This window comes from Hippocampus guttulatus, chromosome 11 (genome assembly GCF_054856545.1).
Source record: "Hippocampus guttulatus isolate MCC_2025c chromosome 11, RoL_Hgut_1.0, whole genome shotgun sequence".
NCBI classification, from domain to species: domain Eukaryota; kingdom Metazoa; phylum Chordata; class Actinopteri; order Syngnathiformes; family Syngnathidae; genus Hippocampus; species Hippocampus guttulatus.
The window spans coordinates 9,709,735-9,723,985 of record NC_141271.1 but is presented as its reverse complement, the minus strand read 5'-3'; the positions used below and the strand labels follow the sequence as shown (position 1 = coordinate 9,723,985).

The following is a 14,251-nucleotide window of genomic DNA, read 5'->3' as shown; positions in this document are numbered from 1 at the left end:
TTAATATGTCAAAATTTCGCAAAAATAATCATTTATACAACACCAGCTAGCAAAGCAAGACCTTTACACAGAACATTTAAAAAGAACGGCATATTTCAGGTTTAATTTTATACTAAGTTATGTACATAAAAACGATTTGTATCAATACAAACTGCTGTTCCACCTCTTTTCATTCACTATTTGAAAAAAAAAAGCAAAACAAATCAGCCAACCTGCTGAGCTTTACAGATTTATTTTGCAAATAAATATCTGCAGTTGACTGCCTCTTTCGGTGTGCAAGATCTACAACATCTCTTTGGAAATTATAAAAAAATAAAATACAAGAATTATAATCATTAGTATACTTGTACTTTGTACAAAAGAACGTTCTAACATTGCTCAGCAGTAGAACATGCTCAACAAACAGCATCTGATATTTCCCATTGACTGTAGATGGTTTTGTGCCAGTGAAAGTGGATGTAATGTACAGTTGATACTCTGTGTGTCTGTGTGTGTTTGTGTGTGTGTGTGTGTGTGTGTGTGTGTGTGTGTGTGTGCGTGTGTGTAAAACTTTATGATTCCTGATGGCTGGCGGCATACAAAGACTGAATGGAGCAGCTCTCTGCTGCCAGTTTATTTTTTTCACTCCTATGGATATGGTCTATAACTGGATTTAAGGGATACTGTAGGTCCTTAGATTCCACTGAAACGTGTTTACTTAAGTGTGAACCGACTGTAAGGCATACATGTGTGTACATGTTAATGTTGCTTGTCGGACAAGATCAATTAAGATGCTGCTGTTTATGTTCGTGCTCTCTCCGATAACTGCATCATGAGTTGGAAAAGCTGCCAGTCTCGCCGACTCACCGTGATTCCACCAAGAAAGCTTACTCATATTTGTTTTTCCATATTTATATCACCGCCTGTTTACCATTGTTTTCCCCAATGAAGATAAATAATTTCAATTGCAAGCATCTGACGACATGACATCAACTACTGCAGATCCAAAAGTTTTCATTTCAGACTACTTTTATGTACACTTGATTCCTATACTGCCACAAATTCCACAACCTTAACATGATCACAAGGTAAGCACACAGTGGCGTGCCTATCAGAATGACCGTAAAACGCACCCAGTGGCCTTGCACTGAATACGCAGTTAGTTCTGACCCGACTGCCATGAATCACCTGTGCAAATGAATAATACTCATAGTATTTGTCATAATCCTGAAGAACCATAAAGGTCTAGGTTATTTATATAAATATATGTTAAAAGGAAATAATATACTTACTAATAAGTTATCTGAACATTCATACTGTATGTTAAGACAGCCGTGACAGTTTTCTGCCGGGCAACTCTAAAAATCCACATTTTAAAATTTTTTGACATTGCTCTTCTTTTTTTTTTTCTTCATGGATGCAAACAATGCTGTTTAGCGAGCTCCAAATGTATCATAAAAAAAAAACAAGGATGGTTTGTAGGCTCCATGTTTGTTGTCTCCCATTGCACAATTCATCTGAGACACTGAGGTGACTGCATGATTATTGCTGATCTGACATAAATAAATAAACGATTTGAAATAAGATTCAGATTCACTAGGCCTTTTACATATAGATTTGCACGTACTGTATATAGATATGCGGTCATGTTAATAATTATCGATTACTTGTCTATACACTTTAACGTTCAAGAAATCTCCTCGACTTGCTTCTCACCACTTTCTTCAAGTATTAGTGTACCAGACTGCGAAGACAGAGAGTCAAGTAATGCACACATGATAAATGATCATATTACAAAATGAAAAGTGGTGAGGGTATATATTTTTTTCCAAGAAAAAGAAGAAACGCCAAAAATTCAGTAGATTATGTCCATAAATCTACATGTCTAAGATAATGTACCTCCACACAGAAAATACCGCAGCTGTAACAAGGCATTACATTCCCCTATAAGTGAAGGCCTGGGCCAGACCGTAAAGTCTTTTGGGCGGTCTAAAAATAGTCTGGTCAGACCAGCTATACTGGGTAAGGGGTGTGTAGTAGAAAAAGTGTCTGCTCGTAACTGCTAGCCTGGGAGGCAGTCTGTCCAGTCCAATGACGTCCTTCCTGCAGACTGTCCATGGGAATTAGTCTCAGGCACAGGCTGTGAAGTGTCTCTCGCACAGTCTAGACTTCACGGCCATCTGCTCCAACAATGTGTCCATCCCAAGTCACGTGAAAGGGCGACCTCATACGTGGAAGCCTTTCTCCTGTTCGTGCAGTAGCTGGAGGTGGAGGGTCTGTATGCTGCTGATAATCCTCCGTTGGTGGCCAATCAGATCCACCCCGATACGCCTTACATCCCTGGGTGGAGAGGACACGCACGCGTGGACACAAAAATGCGTGAGCTGCATTACAAAAGCAGATGATAAGATTGGAAATGATAAATGAGCCCCGAATTGCGACCAACTGGGAATAAGCCCCGCAAATAAAAGCAGAGCCAAGGGACTTCAGAATTGAGGCGCGACGTGGTATGAGGAACATTTCTGCTCAACGGGGAGGTTCATCACCTCTTGTGGACTTTTAATTGAAGTCTGGAAAGATATATAATATTAACTGATATTAAGTCAAAAGGCTTGTATTTATTTCATGCTTAATTAAAAAACAAACTGAATGCTTAAACGCCAATGTTAAAAATGTACCTCCAATAAAGTATAAGCAAAACTGATTGTGAATTTTATGTTAATCGTCATTATCGGCGTCAGTTCAATGTAATTAATCATGTGTAATCTATTACAGTTACTTTTAAAATGAAGAAATCAGATCGTATCTATGTTACTTTTCAAATCGGGTAATCCATAAAGCAAGTTACTTTTTCAAGGTAACTATGGTAACACTGGTTATTACTGCTAACAATTTCCCATTAGTTTTGTGATGTGTCACGCCATTTCGGGTTGGCTACTCACCCGATACTCATCCTTGCTACAGAATCCAATGTGTTGTAGCCCGCTGCCATGAAGTTACTTTTGTACTGACTCATTTTGATGGAGTCCAGCCAGTCGCCAATAGAGATAAACAGTGGGTAGTCCATTTCCTCCACAGGAGACTCCGGTAGGCTGACGTAATCAAAAACACAGTATAATCAGACACTGGCAGCGTTTTATGAGCATTTTGAATTCGCAACATAATTAATTTCAAAGAATGGCAGCTTTCACGGCTCAGAAAACTACTCTAGAAACCTTACTGTTAGAATTTTTAGAATCATATGATCATCATGGTCCATCCACAAATAGTGGGTGTGCATTGCTATTCCTCAAGATAAAATCTCAACTAATGTATCAAGCTAATTATTGGACACCAAGGTTGGTCCCTTTTCCAGTGCCAAATGTAAACAAATGGCCACAAGCTTTAAGTCAGTTGTCAGGGGTACACAGACAAACATTTAGAAAGGTACTGCTCGACTATCAAGACATTTTACCTGTAAGTGCCTACCTCTGAATGTCCTCGACCAGTGGCAATAAACTGCCGGGATTGCGGATGAGTTTATCCAAGAAGGAGACGACATCTGCAAATCTCGGCCGATGACTTCTTTCTGTCTGCCAGCAGTGCAGCATCAGTTGGTGGAGGGCCACAGGGCAGCCCATTGGTGCCGGAAGCCGGTAGCCCTCCTCGATAGACAGAATTACCTGGACCGAGAAGAGTTCAACATTATACAGCATTTGTATCATATTTTCAATAAGGAATATAGCCCTCAATAACATTAGGCCTTACAAAATATGATAAATAAATAAAATAATAATAATACCATAGTAATAACATAATTAAATAGAACTTAAAGAATTAAACACTCAAATTCAACAACAATGACGGGGTATTACCCATTCTTCAAAGCAAGCGCCTAACCAGGTGTTTATATGTTGTAAATATATTTATTTTGTTGGTGCTGTGTGAGCCATTTGTATTGTTTAGAACACTATTGATTGAGCATCATGTTAATTCTAAAAAGCTTCTTCTCACGGTGTAAGCAAGATGTACAAGGATGAAGATACGATTAAAGCTGACAAATGCTCATTCCAAAGAACTCCTTGTTTCTGTGCCTGCCTGCTTCTCCGTTGGTTGAACTGTGAGTGGAACCCCCCCAAACCGTCCACTGTATATTCAAGAAAGCACAGCCGGATTTGGCGAAAAGATCCATGCGGTTCTTGTAAAAAAAAACCAAACAAACAAAAACAACAGCAAATCCAAGCTTGGAGTACGAACATATATATGTGCCTATGCAATGGACGTTCATACTACATTTGCAGTGTACAAGAGGAGCTTCAGTTAGCGCTTGACCCCGAAGGAGATGGACAAGTTGATGCTGCAAAACTGCCAGCTGCACTTTGAAGCAATTCTCAAACAACACAAATCCTCCCTGAACCCCATGGCTGGTAAAGTGTGTGTACACATATATGTGTATACTGCAAGTGCATGTCTATGCGTGTATGTGTGTGAGAGAGAGACTAAAGGGATTATGTGTGCAGCGTTCACATTCATCTGAGTTAGTGATGGATATGCTTCCAAGGCCCTTCCAATCCCTCACCACAGCTCCCGGATCGGCGGGTCACTCAGGCACAACTCTAAACTTCCCCTCAACTGGATCAAAGTCTGATAAATCTTTGACCTTTACACTTTCTCTTCAGCTGACGGTTCATGAGCAACGCTTGGTGAATATCTCATATTCCATTTTTGCCTCCCACCTTCCTCTAGCTGTGCCTACAATATTTAATGAGACAGAACTAATCGAAAATTTGGACAAAATTGGTCTCTGAGGTCACACAAAATCCTCACCTACCGTCAAGTGAAGTGTCAGCATGTTTTTAACTTCCAGCCATCCATTTTCTATACCATTTGCTCTCATTAGGCTCACAGGTGAATTGGAGACTAACCGAGCTGATGCGGGGTGAGAGGCAGAGTACACCCTATACTGGTCTCAAGCCAATTGCTGGGCACATACTATGTAGGCAAATAACCATTCCCACTCACGTTCACACCTATGGACAATTAAGCAAAAACTCATTTTCATTGTTGACCACACCATTTGTATGGTTGTTTGTGACTGCGAAGTGTGTTATGTAGATTCACAACATCATGTTATTAAATGTACAGAATTGTACATACCATGTTTTTCACGGCACATTTAACTCATTCAATCCCAGCCATTTTCACTGGAGCAACCCCCTCAATCCCAGCGTTTTACTGGATTTTGACAGATTTTGCAAGGCCCACAGAATATTTGGTTCTAAAGCTATATAAACATGGATCCTACCAGAATAAGGTTTGGACTCTTTTATTTCAACAGAAAAAAAATTGTTTCTATCTTTTTCCATTTTTCAGCAATCGGCATTACAAAATGGCTAAGTTTCATGAAAATGGCGATTCCTGGGCAAAAAAACGGAGAAAAAGAGCTTTTTGTAAAAGCATGCATTTCAATCACGTGAGGCACCACTGCCACCTGCTGGTCGCTTTTTTTACATGATTTAAGATAAGATAAGAAAACCTTTATTAGTCTCGCAATGGAGAAATTCCCAATTCACAGCAGCAAAGTTATGAAAGGAAGAAGTAGAACAACAAAATATAGGAGCTGCTGGAAAGGCAGCCACTCTCGCTGCGCCATTTTGAAGTCAAAATAACAAAAATATTTGCAATGCAAACGGCTTATTCTCATTCACAGATTTCATGACGCAAAAAAAAAAGACTTAGACGTACAAGTACGTCCTTCATAGGCGAGGCCTAATTTTAAAAAGACGTACAAGTACGTCTTGTTGAATGAAAGAGTTAATTTGAAATCTAAAGTTATCGAGGGCAATTATTTTGGTGTACAACATTGTCAATTTTATGTTAAAAATAGGCATGATGAAATTAAATGACAATGACATGGTTAAAATTGAAGAGAAATCAGAATGTCAGTGCGGATTAAAAAGAAATAATTAAAAAGTGACACACTTTTGACTTGTCTTACCCTAGGCGTTGAGTTTGACACATGAAGCTGTTGTATGGCCGAAAATTGACAACAAGGGACCAATAAGCAAATATAAATAAAATGGGATAAGACACTTTACACTTAATATACACTTGCATTTTGTTGAAATATATGTTGTTATATGCCTGTTTGTGCTGCCGTTTCCTCTGTTTGTCCTTCCCCTTCCTCCTTGATCTGGAGAGGGGGGCTAGGTGATGATGACCCAAATTGGATGTCACTGTATGGATTCTGCTTCGATCGTTATGGACATAATTTGCACCGACTGAGCTGGCCAAGAGCTGGGTCAATCACTCAGAGGCTCTGCTATGAATATTTATTCATTGATCAATTGGGCCAGGTTCAGAGGGGGACCCACCTCTCCGATTGTATCCCGGTAATATATTTCAATGACTAATGTTTTACAAGCCACCTTTTATTAGTCCCACAATGGGTAAATTCGCCAAAACCATGAGGCAAAAGTGCAAACTACCAGGCCACCATGCTGACCTCATGATCTCAAAAGTGTGACCCTGGAACAAAATTTATTTTCCATTATTTAAGTGGAAATGAGAAAAACTGAACTTTGACCATGGTCCCAGAATGAATTGTGTTCGACCTTTCCTACAATAATTCTGTGGTTCTTTTACAAACTGAAAGGAAAATTGATTTCACAACACAAACAGCACTCACGTCCTGATTAGACATCTCCCAATATGGCCGCTCCCCATAGGACATCACTTCCCACATGACAATGCCATAACTCCATGCATCACTGGCTGAGGAGAATTTTCGGTATGAAATGGCTTCTGGAGCTGTCCATCGGATTGGGATCTTTCCACCCTGCTTACACAAACGAATATGAATGAATGCACACACAAGTGAATTCACTAGTGCAGACAGTATGTGAAAACAACCTTTTTAAAATGCGGCTGTAAGTGAGGTTTCGTAACAACAACAAAATCTATATTTTTTGGGAACATCAGGAACAACTGGATAAGCTATCAGCACGGCGCACAAAATGAACCAAATTTTGTATAAAAATTTGTATATATAAACATTCCATTTCACAATGAATACTTTCATAGAGTTTTGGTGTACCGTCGTCGTGTACGCAGCCTCGGGATCATCCTCCAGGATTCGGGACAGACCGAAATCTGACACTTTACACACCAGGTTGCTGTTGACTAAGATGTTTCGAGCGGCCAGGTCTCGATGAACGTAGCCCATGTCTGACAGATACATCATTCCTGAGGCGATGCCACGTAGCATGCCCACCAGCTGAATGACAGTGAAGTGACCATCGTGTTGCTGACAGGGAGAGGAGGGAACACACAGAATGAACAGACAGTAAATTGGGGAGTGGAGGGCGGGATGGACGGTATAGCCAGGACAGGAACTGGATGGTGGATAAGATTGAGGGCAAAAATAAAGGCAGAAGAAACACTCAAAATAATTGCACACAGAGTAAAAGACATTATTTGCCATATTGCTCCCTTGGCCTCTTACAAAGATATACAAGAATGGCATACAACAGACATCTGGCAGAATGGAAATCTAACATTCACCTGTATGGCACAATGGCTATGTCATTTTTGATCATTTTTTGGAAAAAAAAGAAAAAATAACAAATATAATAAATGAGAAGATTCCATTTGCTTCAAATCAGCCTTTGTGCATTACCATGACCAGATGACAGAGAATCTACTCAAAGAAAAACAAAACACATTTATAGCAAGCACATGATTTTGAACTGGTTCTTTCACATTGGGACAGGAAGAATGACAATATTGACCTAAAATGAAAAAAGGGACATTTTGAAGCACAGGGAACAATTCAAACACTGAACAAACAATTAATAGATTTTTACTTGCGTTTGTATCAACATTTAGTACAAAGTACATTCCCAATTATTTATTGCTTAGCATCTCCTTCACCGCTCTACACTAAGTTTGACCTAAATTAGATGTACCTGTACACTTCTTACATAATTTTAATTAACAAACATTAAAAAAAACACTAATTGTTGAAAGCAATACCTCTTTCAATAATTCATACTACAATTTTGAATTTACGACAAAAGGCTATTCTGACATCAGGAGCGCACACGTCATTCTCTCAAAAGAAAACACTTACCCTCAAAAATGAGTCCAGTGATCCATTTTCCATATACTCCACCACAATCATCACTGGCCTGCCTGCAAAAGCACAAGCACAAAAACACCCTTCATCGTGAATTTTTCTGCAAAGATCCCAAAATGTCTTGAGTCCACCTATTCTCACAAAGACGAGAAGGAATAGCGAACAAACGGTAAATTCTTAAAACGGCTGATGCAATAAGTCAGTTATTTCAACAAAAGTTATCCCTTCCCCTCAGCACATTAAATTGGTTTGTGATTGATTTAAACGTTAGACTTGAAATATGACAACATTTCCCGCATATGTTCCTTCAAAGATCCCTTTGGAGCTAGAAAGCAACTCTCTGACAACTTGGAGGCAGGAGTTGCTTGACAGTGAAAGCGAGCCCCACCAAAAAAAAAGTCTTACTATGGTGAAATAAAAGCTTACATAATGCATTATTCCAGTGTTTCCTCACTGGAGAATGTGGGGGAAAAAACAAAATCTGTCTGCGTGAAGAAGACGGGTGGAGGATACTGACAAGCAACATGTTTTCTATGTAATGATGCAAGAGCACAATATGTAATGACAGAAAGTGTATTCTGACACTGAATGCATCAACAAGAAGTTGAACAACAGCTCCTTTGTTTGACCTCACTGCTTTTATTTCTGACGATGAAAGAACAGTGAAAGTGCAGAGCATCATGTCACCAAAACAGCATTGCGAAGGCGGGTGGCCTTAGAAGCAGACAAGTGAAAGAGTCCAAATGCACAAACAGGGACTTATTTGGAGAAAACATAGACCAAAAGAAAAGCGATCCGATAGGTGAAACAAAGTGAAAAACAGAACTGAACTGAACAACAGCACCCGCGAGAAGGAACACAACAAGAGCACGGGAACTGCATCGGGTGAAGTGAGGTGACAAGTCCTCACAACTAAATATGAGTCAAAACAAGTCAAATGACAATACGTAGAGGAAGTGGTGAAACATTAGCATAAAATATGGAGTCTTATTTAGATAACATAAAATAAAGGCAGAGCTAAAAAAATGAGAAAGAAAAAAATAATGACAGTGTGAGTAAAAAAAAACAAATTTGCTACTCGCATATTGACGTATTAGCACGTTATTGGGAACCTATCTTCCATTATTTGCCAAAAACATCATTTTTTTCTTTTTAGTGTGCTCTGAAACGTCATTAGATGTCACAAGATGGCACCAAAAGTTCTGTCTTGTGTCATTGAACTGTGTTGTGACACATCTCAACTTAGAGACAAAAAAAAAAAAATAAAATAAAATAAAGAGTGTCAATTATTGGTCTTTCTATTCAATAGCAAATAGCCATTTGACAGGGATCGATACCAAGCCCTGTCACAAATCTGCCACTGACCTCTCCTAAAAAGGTTTGTAGATGCCACAAGATGGCGGCAAATCTCTCATTTTCAACATGACATTAGAGGCCGATAAAAGCTCAACTTTGTCTCCCTCAAGTCACGAGAGACAAAGCCACCAAGGGCCACAAATTCCTGGCAGCGACTCTGAGATGGGCACTGCCACTATGGCGTGTGAAAGCATGTGATCCAATGAAGGTCAACTTATTTTGAACGAACCAAAACATTAACTTCCATTTTTTTGTTTTTTGATGAGGTTTTTGTTCATTTGTTTGGCTGAGCAGGAATAATTAGTAGGATCTGTACCATTGACGTTCTGTAGTACAGTTCATGAGCACCCCCCCCCCCCCCAAAAAAAGCCCAACAAAAAACAAATGCACCTGCTTTCCAGTCTAGTGTGTCACCTGTTATTTCAGTGCAGGTATGGCTGTCAGTCACAGCACAATACTCACCATAATTAGTCTCCAAAGAACAACAACAGATGGAGGGAGGAAGTGAGACAGGCAGACAGACAGAAAAAGGTAAATTTTGATGAGAGGACAGATGAATCATACTGCCAAGCACAAATTGTGCCTGATTGGACTGCACTATGTGTATAATACAGAGTGGAATATACATTTTTAACGGCATCCTCCCCCAGTTATCATGTCAGACAACAATCCATTGATTATCGGAGCCGCTTATCCTAAACTATTGATATACTTTGAATCTGGTGACATAAATTTCACATTTGAAAAATATAATCAGAGGGGGAAAGTAGGTTTTGAACAATTAGTCTGCTTCCTAACTACTTCCTGAAGTGCCCAAACCTCCAGCAGTCACAAGAAGGAGTCATGTCAGAGCACTTATGACAAAACTCCTTTCAACTTTGCATTTCCATTTGTGACAACTGAGGCTGGCCTCTCGCAGTGCAGTTTTGCAGGTGTACCACCCCAAGGTTTAACCATAATGTTATGCAAAATGGGCACATACTGGACCTGTGCATCCAATTTACATGCATTCAGGACAAGTTACATCAAATAAAGCAAGGCTTTTCTTCAGTCATTGGCATCCCCAAAATGATCAGAGCAATCAATTTATTTTCTATAACCGCACAATGGTTGCTTGCCTCTTTTACTAACACTTTCAATTCCATCACTTCAAACTTCATTTTGCGCTTGTGGCGCTTTTGTTCCTCCGAGAAAACCATCAGAGCAACCTTAAAGTGCAAAACCCTCTTACTTTGTAAATACAACCCACTTTTACGCCTGCTACCACGTGTGCGAGCAATCTGTTACAGTGATGAAAATGTGATTGAGCTCCTGCTATGTGGGATCTTGGTAAATCAAGCCCCATGAGCGTTTTTAGTCTTGCTCTAACATTTCGAATTTGGAATAAACACACCACATAATAAAAGGTGCAAAAGTATTCCAGGTATATACTGTGCAATGTAATTTGTTTGTTACGAAACCAAGGACTTTCCTATAAAACGTCACTGGAGTATATGAGAATAGCTTTAGATAACCACCGTTTTACAATCAAATGTTTAGCAAGATCAAGAATCTCAGTATTGTGAGATAAACTCAGGTTATCTTTTTTTGGTCTTAGTGAGGGGCTGAAAGTCTTCAAGGAACATATTTACATTCACAAAGTGTCTCAGTTTATACAACCTGTGTAAAAACAACCAGATGTTGCGCTGGGTGAGCCCCATAAAAGAGCGGTCCTTAGCAAGTCACTGCTCCATGCATATACACACACGCACGCACGCACACACACACACACACACACACACACACACACACACTTTGCAATCATAAAATTTACCCCTCCGTAAAAATGACATTTGGCGCTACACACTCACACACACACCAGAGGATAATCTATGTATAATGCTCACATTATATTATTGCAACAGTAGCAGACAACACACATATATAAACTTCACAACCAAAACAAAACAGCATACAGATGATTTAACGGTTGTGTATAAATCAGGAAAAAAAACAGTTGAGTAAGGTGCAAAGATTTAAGAAATGAGAATAAAAATAATCAAATGACCAGAGCAAACAGCCTTTATTGGAGTTGAGTATCTGTGGACCGTAGATTTTGTATTGAAATATTCTGGGAAATTCTGCGATTGATTGTGCCTTTGCAATTGAGGGGAATTATGGTGCTACTTTGAATAGAACTGAAAACACAAAAGACGAAATTTGGCTCTTTGTATTCTGACTTAGGTGTCGAGTCCACTTTCAAGGCTGTGCACCGTGCTTATAACTACATTAAAAAAGGTGTGACTGTGATCTGCAAGTGTGGTTGGCTTTCGTACTTTTTGTGACGACACCCTCCAGCCTGATGATGTTGGGGTGATCAAACTGCCCCATGATGGAAGCCTCGCGCAGGAAGTCCCGCCTCTGACGCTCCACATAGCCACCTTTCAGTGTCTTTATTGCCACAGCTATCTCCTTCTTGCCGGGTGTTCTCAGTCGGCCACTGCACACCTCTCCAAACTCACCTGCAGTGGAAAACACACAAACATCTCAAGTAAGTGTTATCCAATTTAACTGAGATGTTCTCAAAATTAAAAATTTAAATTTATTTATGAATTAAATTAAATACGTTAATTTAATTTTCAAAATTTTAATTAAAATGGTTTATCTATCGACTATGCCAGTGACATGTACTGATAGGCACAACAATATCAATACTCTTTATTTAAATGGCAGAATGCACCGAATTTACCTTTCAATTCACTTTGTAGTGTTGTTCCATGGAATTTTCAAAAGTCAAATGTGTGCCTTATCTCAATGAAGATTGTACTGCGGGAGTCAACTCACTTAAACACCAGGTACCTTTTAGTTCCACCTGGGGGCAGTGTTGCAATTTACACCTGATTGACTTAGACCAGTTCAAATTATGTCTCTCTACCCCCTCAAAATGACACTCGATCATTCGCTGTAAATCTTTTTCCTTGTCAATGTAACTTCTACACGGGCCTGTACATAACATTACCATTTGGAATGCTAAAATGGGTTCTCCTTAGGGTGTACATTGGCAGCAGGGGATTCTTAAGTATGTGTGTTATGAACAACAACAGATGATCACCCATGAAGCAAATGTGATCCAAGAAGGCGGCTTACATTAAACCGTGACAGCAAAAGCGTGAAGTGTATGCATACCGGCTCCAATCACCCTCTCAATTCGGATCCGAGATGGATCGATCTCCTTGGTAAACTCATGGATGGCCTGCGCGGGGTCTTCATAAGTGTCGGGGTCCACATAGGTCTTAATCCCAGGGAAAGGAACTGCAGAGGTTGAATGACAAAAAGTAGTATGAAGTGGTGGACTGATTTTTTTTCTGCTCTTTATATGTTGATGTAATTGAAAGGTGAAATTAATTCAACAGAGACGATCATTTCGAGAAATGTAATTAAACTCTTGAGCTCCTTTAATTAAAAACAGAAATTACACCATTGTGAAAAAAAGATATACCGTTCATCGCATTGAAAATCTCTGGAAAGCAGAGAGATGTTTCTTGTCAAATTATCATCTGATAAAATCTAGAAACATCTTGCCTGTTTTATTGAACTTCAATAACTCTGTTTAATCCTTGCTTAATGCAAGCATCCATGCTGCACAAGTGTCCTTGAGCAAGTCACCAAATCTTTAGTACAGCCTGACTGCCTGCAGGACGGAAGCCAGAGACAAGCCGCGCTTCACGGCGGATGATCGATACAGCATCACAAAAAAAAACAACCAAACAAAAAAAAAAAAACAATAACTATCAGTTGTCTCTGATGCATGAAGCAACAACCGCAAAACCCAGAGGACTTTGTTCTCCTCTCCTCTACACTCCATTTCGAGTCCGGATAATAGACACATAAGGTTCGCGGTGGTACCTTCACTGGCCACTTCATTAAATAAAGCTTAGCCAGCATTTAATATGAGAGATATGTCACACATTCTGTTCATCTCCAGTCTTGTGGGTGGCGATAATGCAACCTGTCAGGCAGTATGCTTTTTTATTTTTTTTTTCCGACCCCACCACAGCACCATCTGCTAGAACCTGGTGGGTCACGATACACCACTTGCCTATCTTGGCTTGCCACACGCTGAGCCATGCTGTAGAAAATAACTGCCTTGGACACATTGCCAACTGATTACAGTTAGCCACTCATACGTGCAGAGGAGTGCAAATATATACAAATTCGGGAAACAACGATTTGAGGCTTGACATGTTACTGTATTATTTTTTACTCAAACACCGTAAAATAAGGAGAAGAAGAAGATTGCCCTGAATGCTAGAGCTGCATTATGATCATACAAAGAGAGGAAACGGGCGAAAAATAAAAGGAGAGAATGTGGATATTTGAAAGGATATTTTGATCCATTCACGTGACGGAAACAGACTGAGCTTGTTGGGTACCCGGAAAAAATAATTTTGTTGTTCAAGGCTCATGCGATACAACATAACATTTTTCTCTGGCCTTCACATCGATGACAATGCGATGCCGTTCACCTGCTATCCCAAAAAAATATATAATAATAGTTGCGGCTCGTCGGCCACTCTTTAAAAAAATGTGTGACTGCAGCATGCATGTTTGACAATTCATTTGGGTTCGGCTGTGTCATACAGAGTACGGCAGGATTAATTAACAGACTTAGTCACTAACCAAAGAACTGACTGACTGACTAAAATCAAAACACGAGTCTTCATTCGATGATTTTTGTGGTCTGCTACACCAATGGAAAAATATTATATATATACACTTTGTTTGTGTCAAAGAGGTAATAATTTGCTGTTGTTGTGTGCA

At 39.6% G+C, this 14,251-nt stretch overlaps 1 protein-coding gene across 2 annotated transcripts in view; it reads right to left on the bottom strand.

The window, feature by feature from the left end:
- Positions 1-216: 216 nt before the first annotated feature.
- LOC147197996 (ephrin type-A receptor 6-like) overlaps positions 217-14,251 on the bottom strand; it is a 117,018-nt gene continuing 102,983 nt past the window's right edge. Inside the window, exons 10-17 of one of the 2 annotated variants that reach the window (XM_086124503.1) lie at positions 12,617-12,742; positions 11,767-11,952; positions 8,090-8,151; positions 7,055-7,264; positions 6,647-6,796; positions 3,448-3,641; positions 2,922-3,071; positions 217-2,319 (exon numbers count right to left, since the gene is read on the bottom strand). In XM_086124503.1, the coding sequence (XP_085980629.1) occupies positions 2,205-2,319; positions 2,922-3,071; positions 3,448-3,641; positions 6,647-6,796; positions 7,055-7,264; positions 8,090-8,151; positions 11,767-11,952; positions 12,617-12,742 (1,193 nt within the window). In that variant the 3' untranslated portion in view covers positions 217-2,204. Of the gene's footprint in view, positions 2,320-2,921; positions 3,072-3,433; positions 3,642-6,646; positions 6,797-7,054; positions 7,265-8,089; positions 8,152-11,766; positions 11,953-12,616; positions 12,743-14,251 lie in introns of those variants that run through there. The other variant, XM_086124506.1, reaches the window with a different exon arrangement.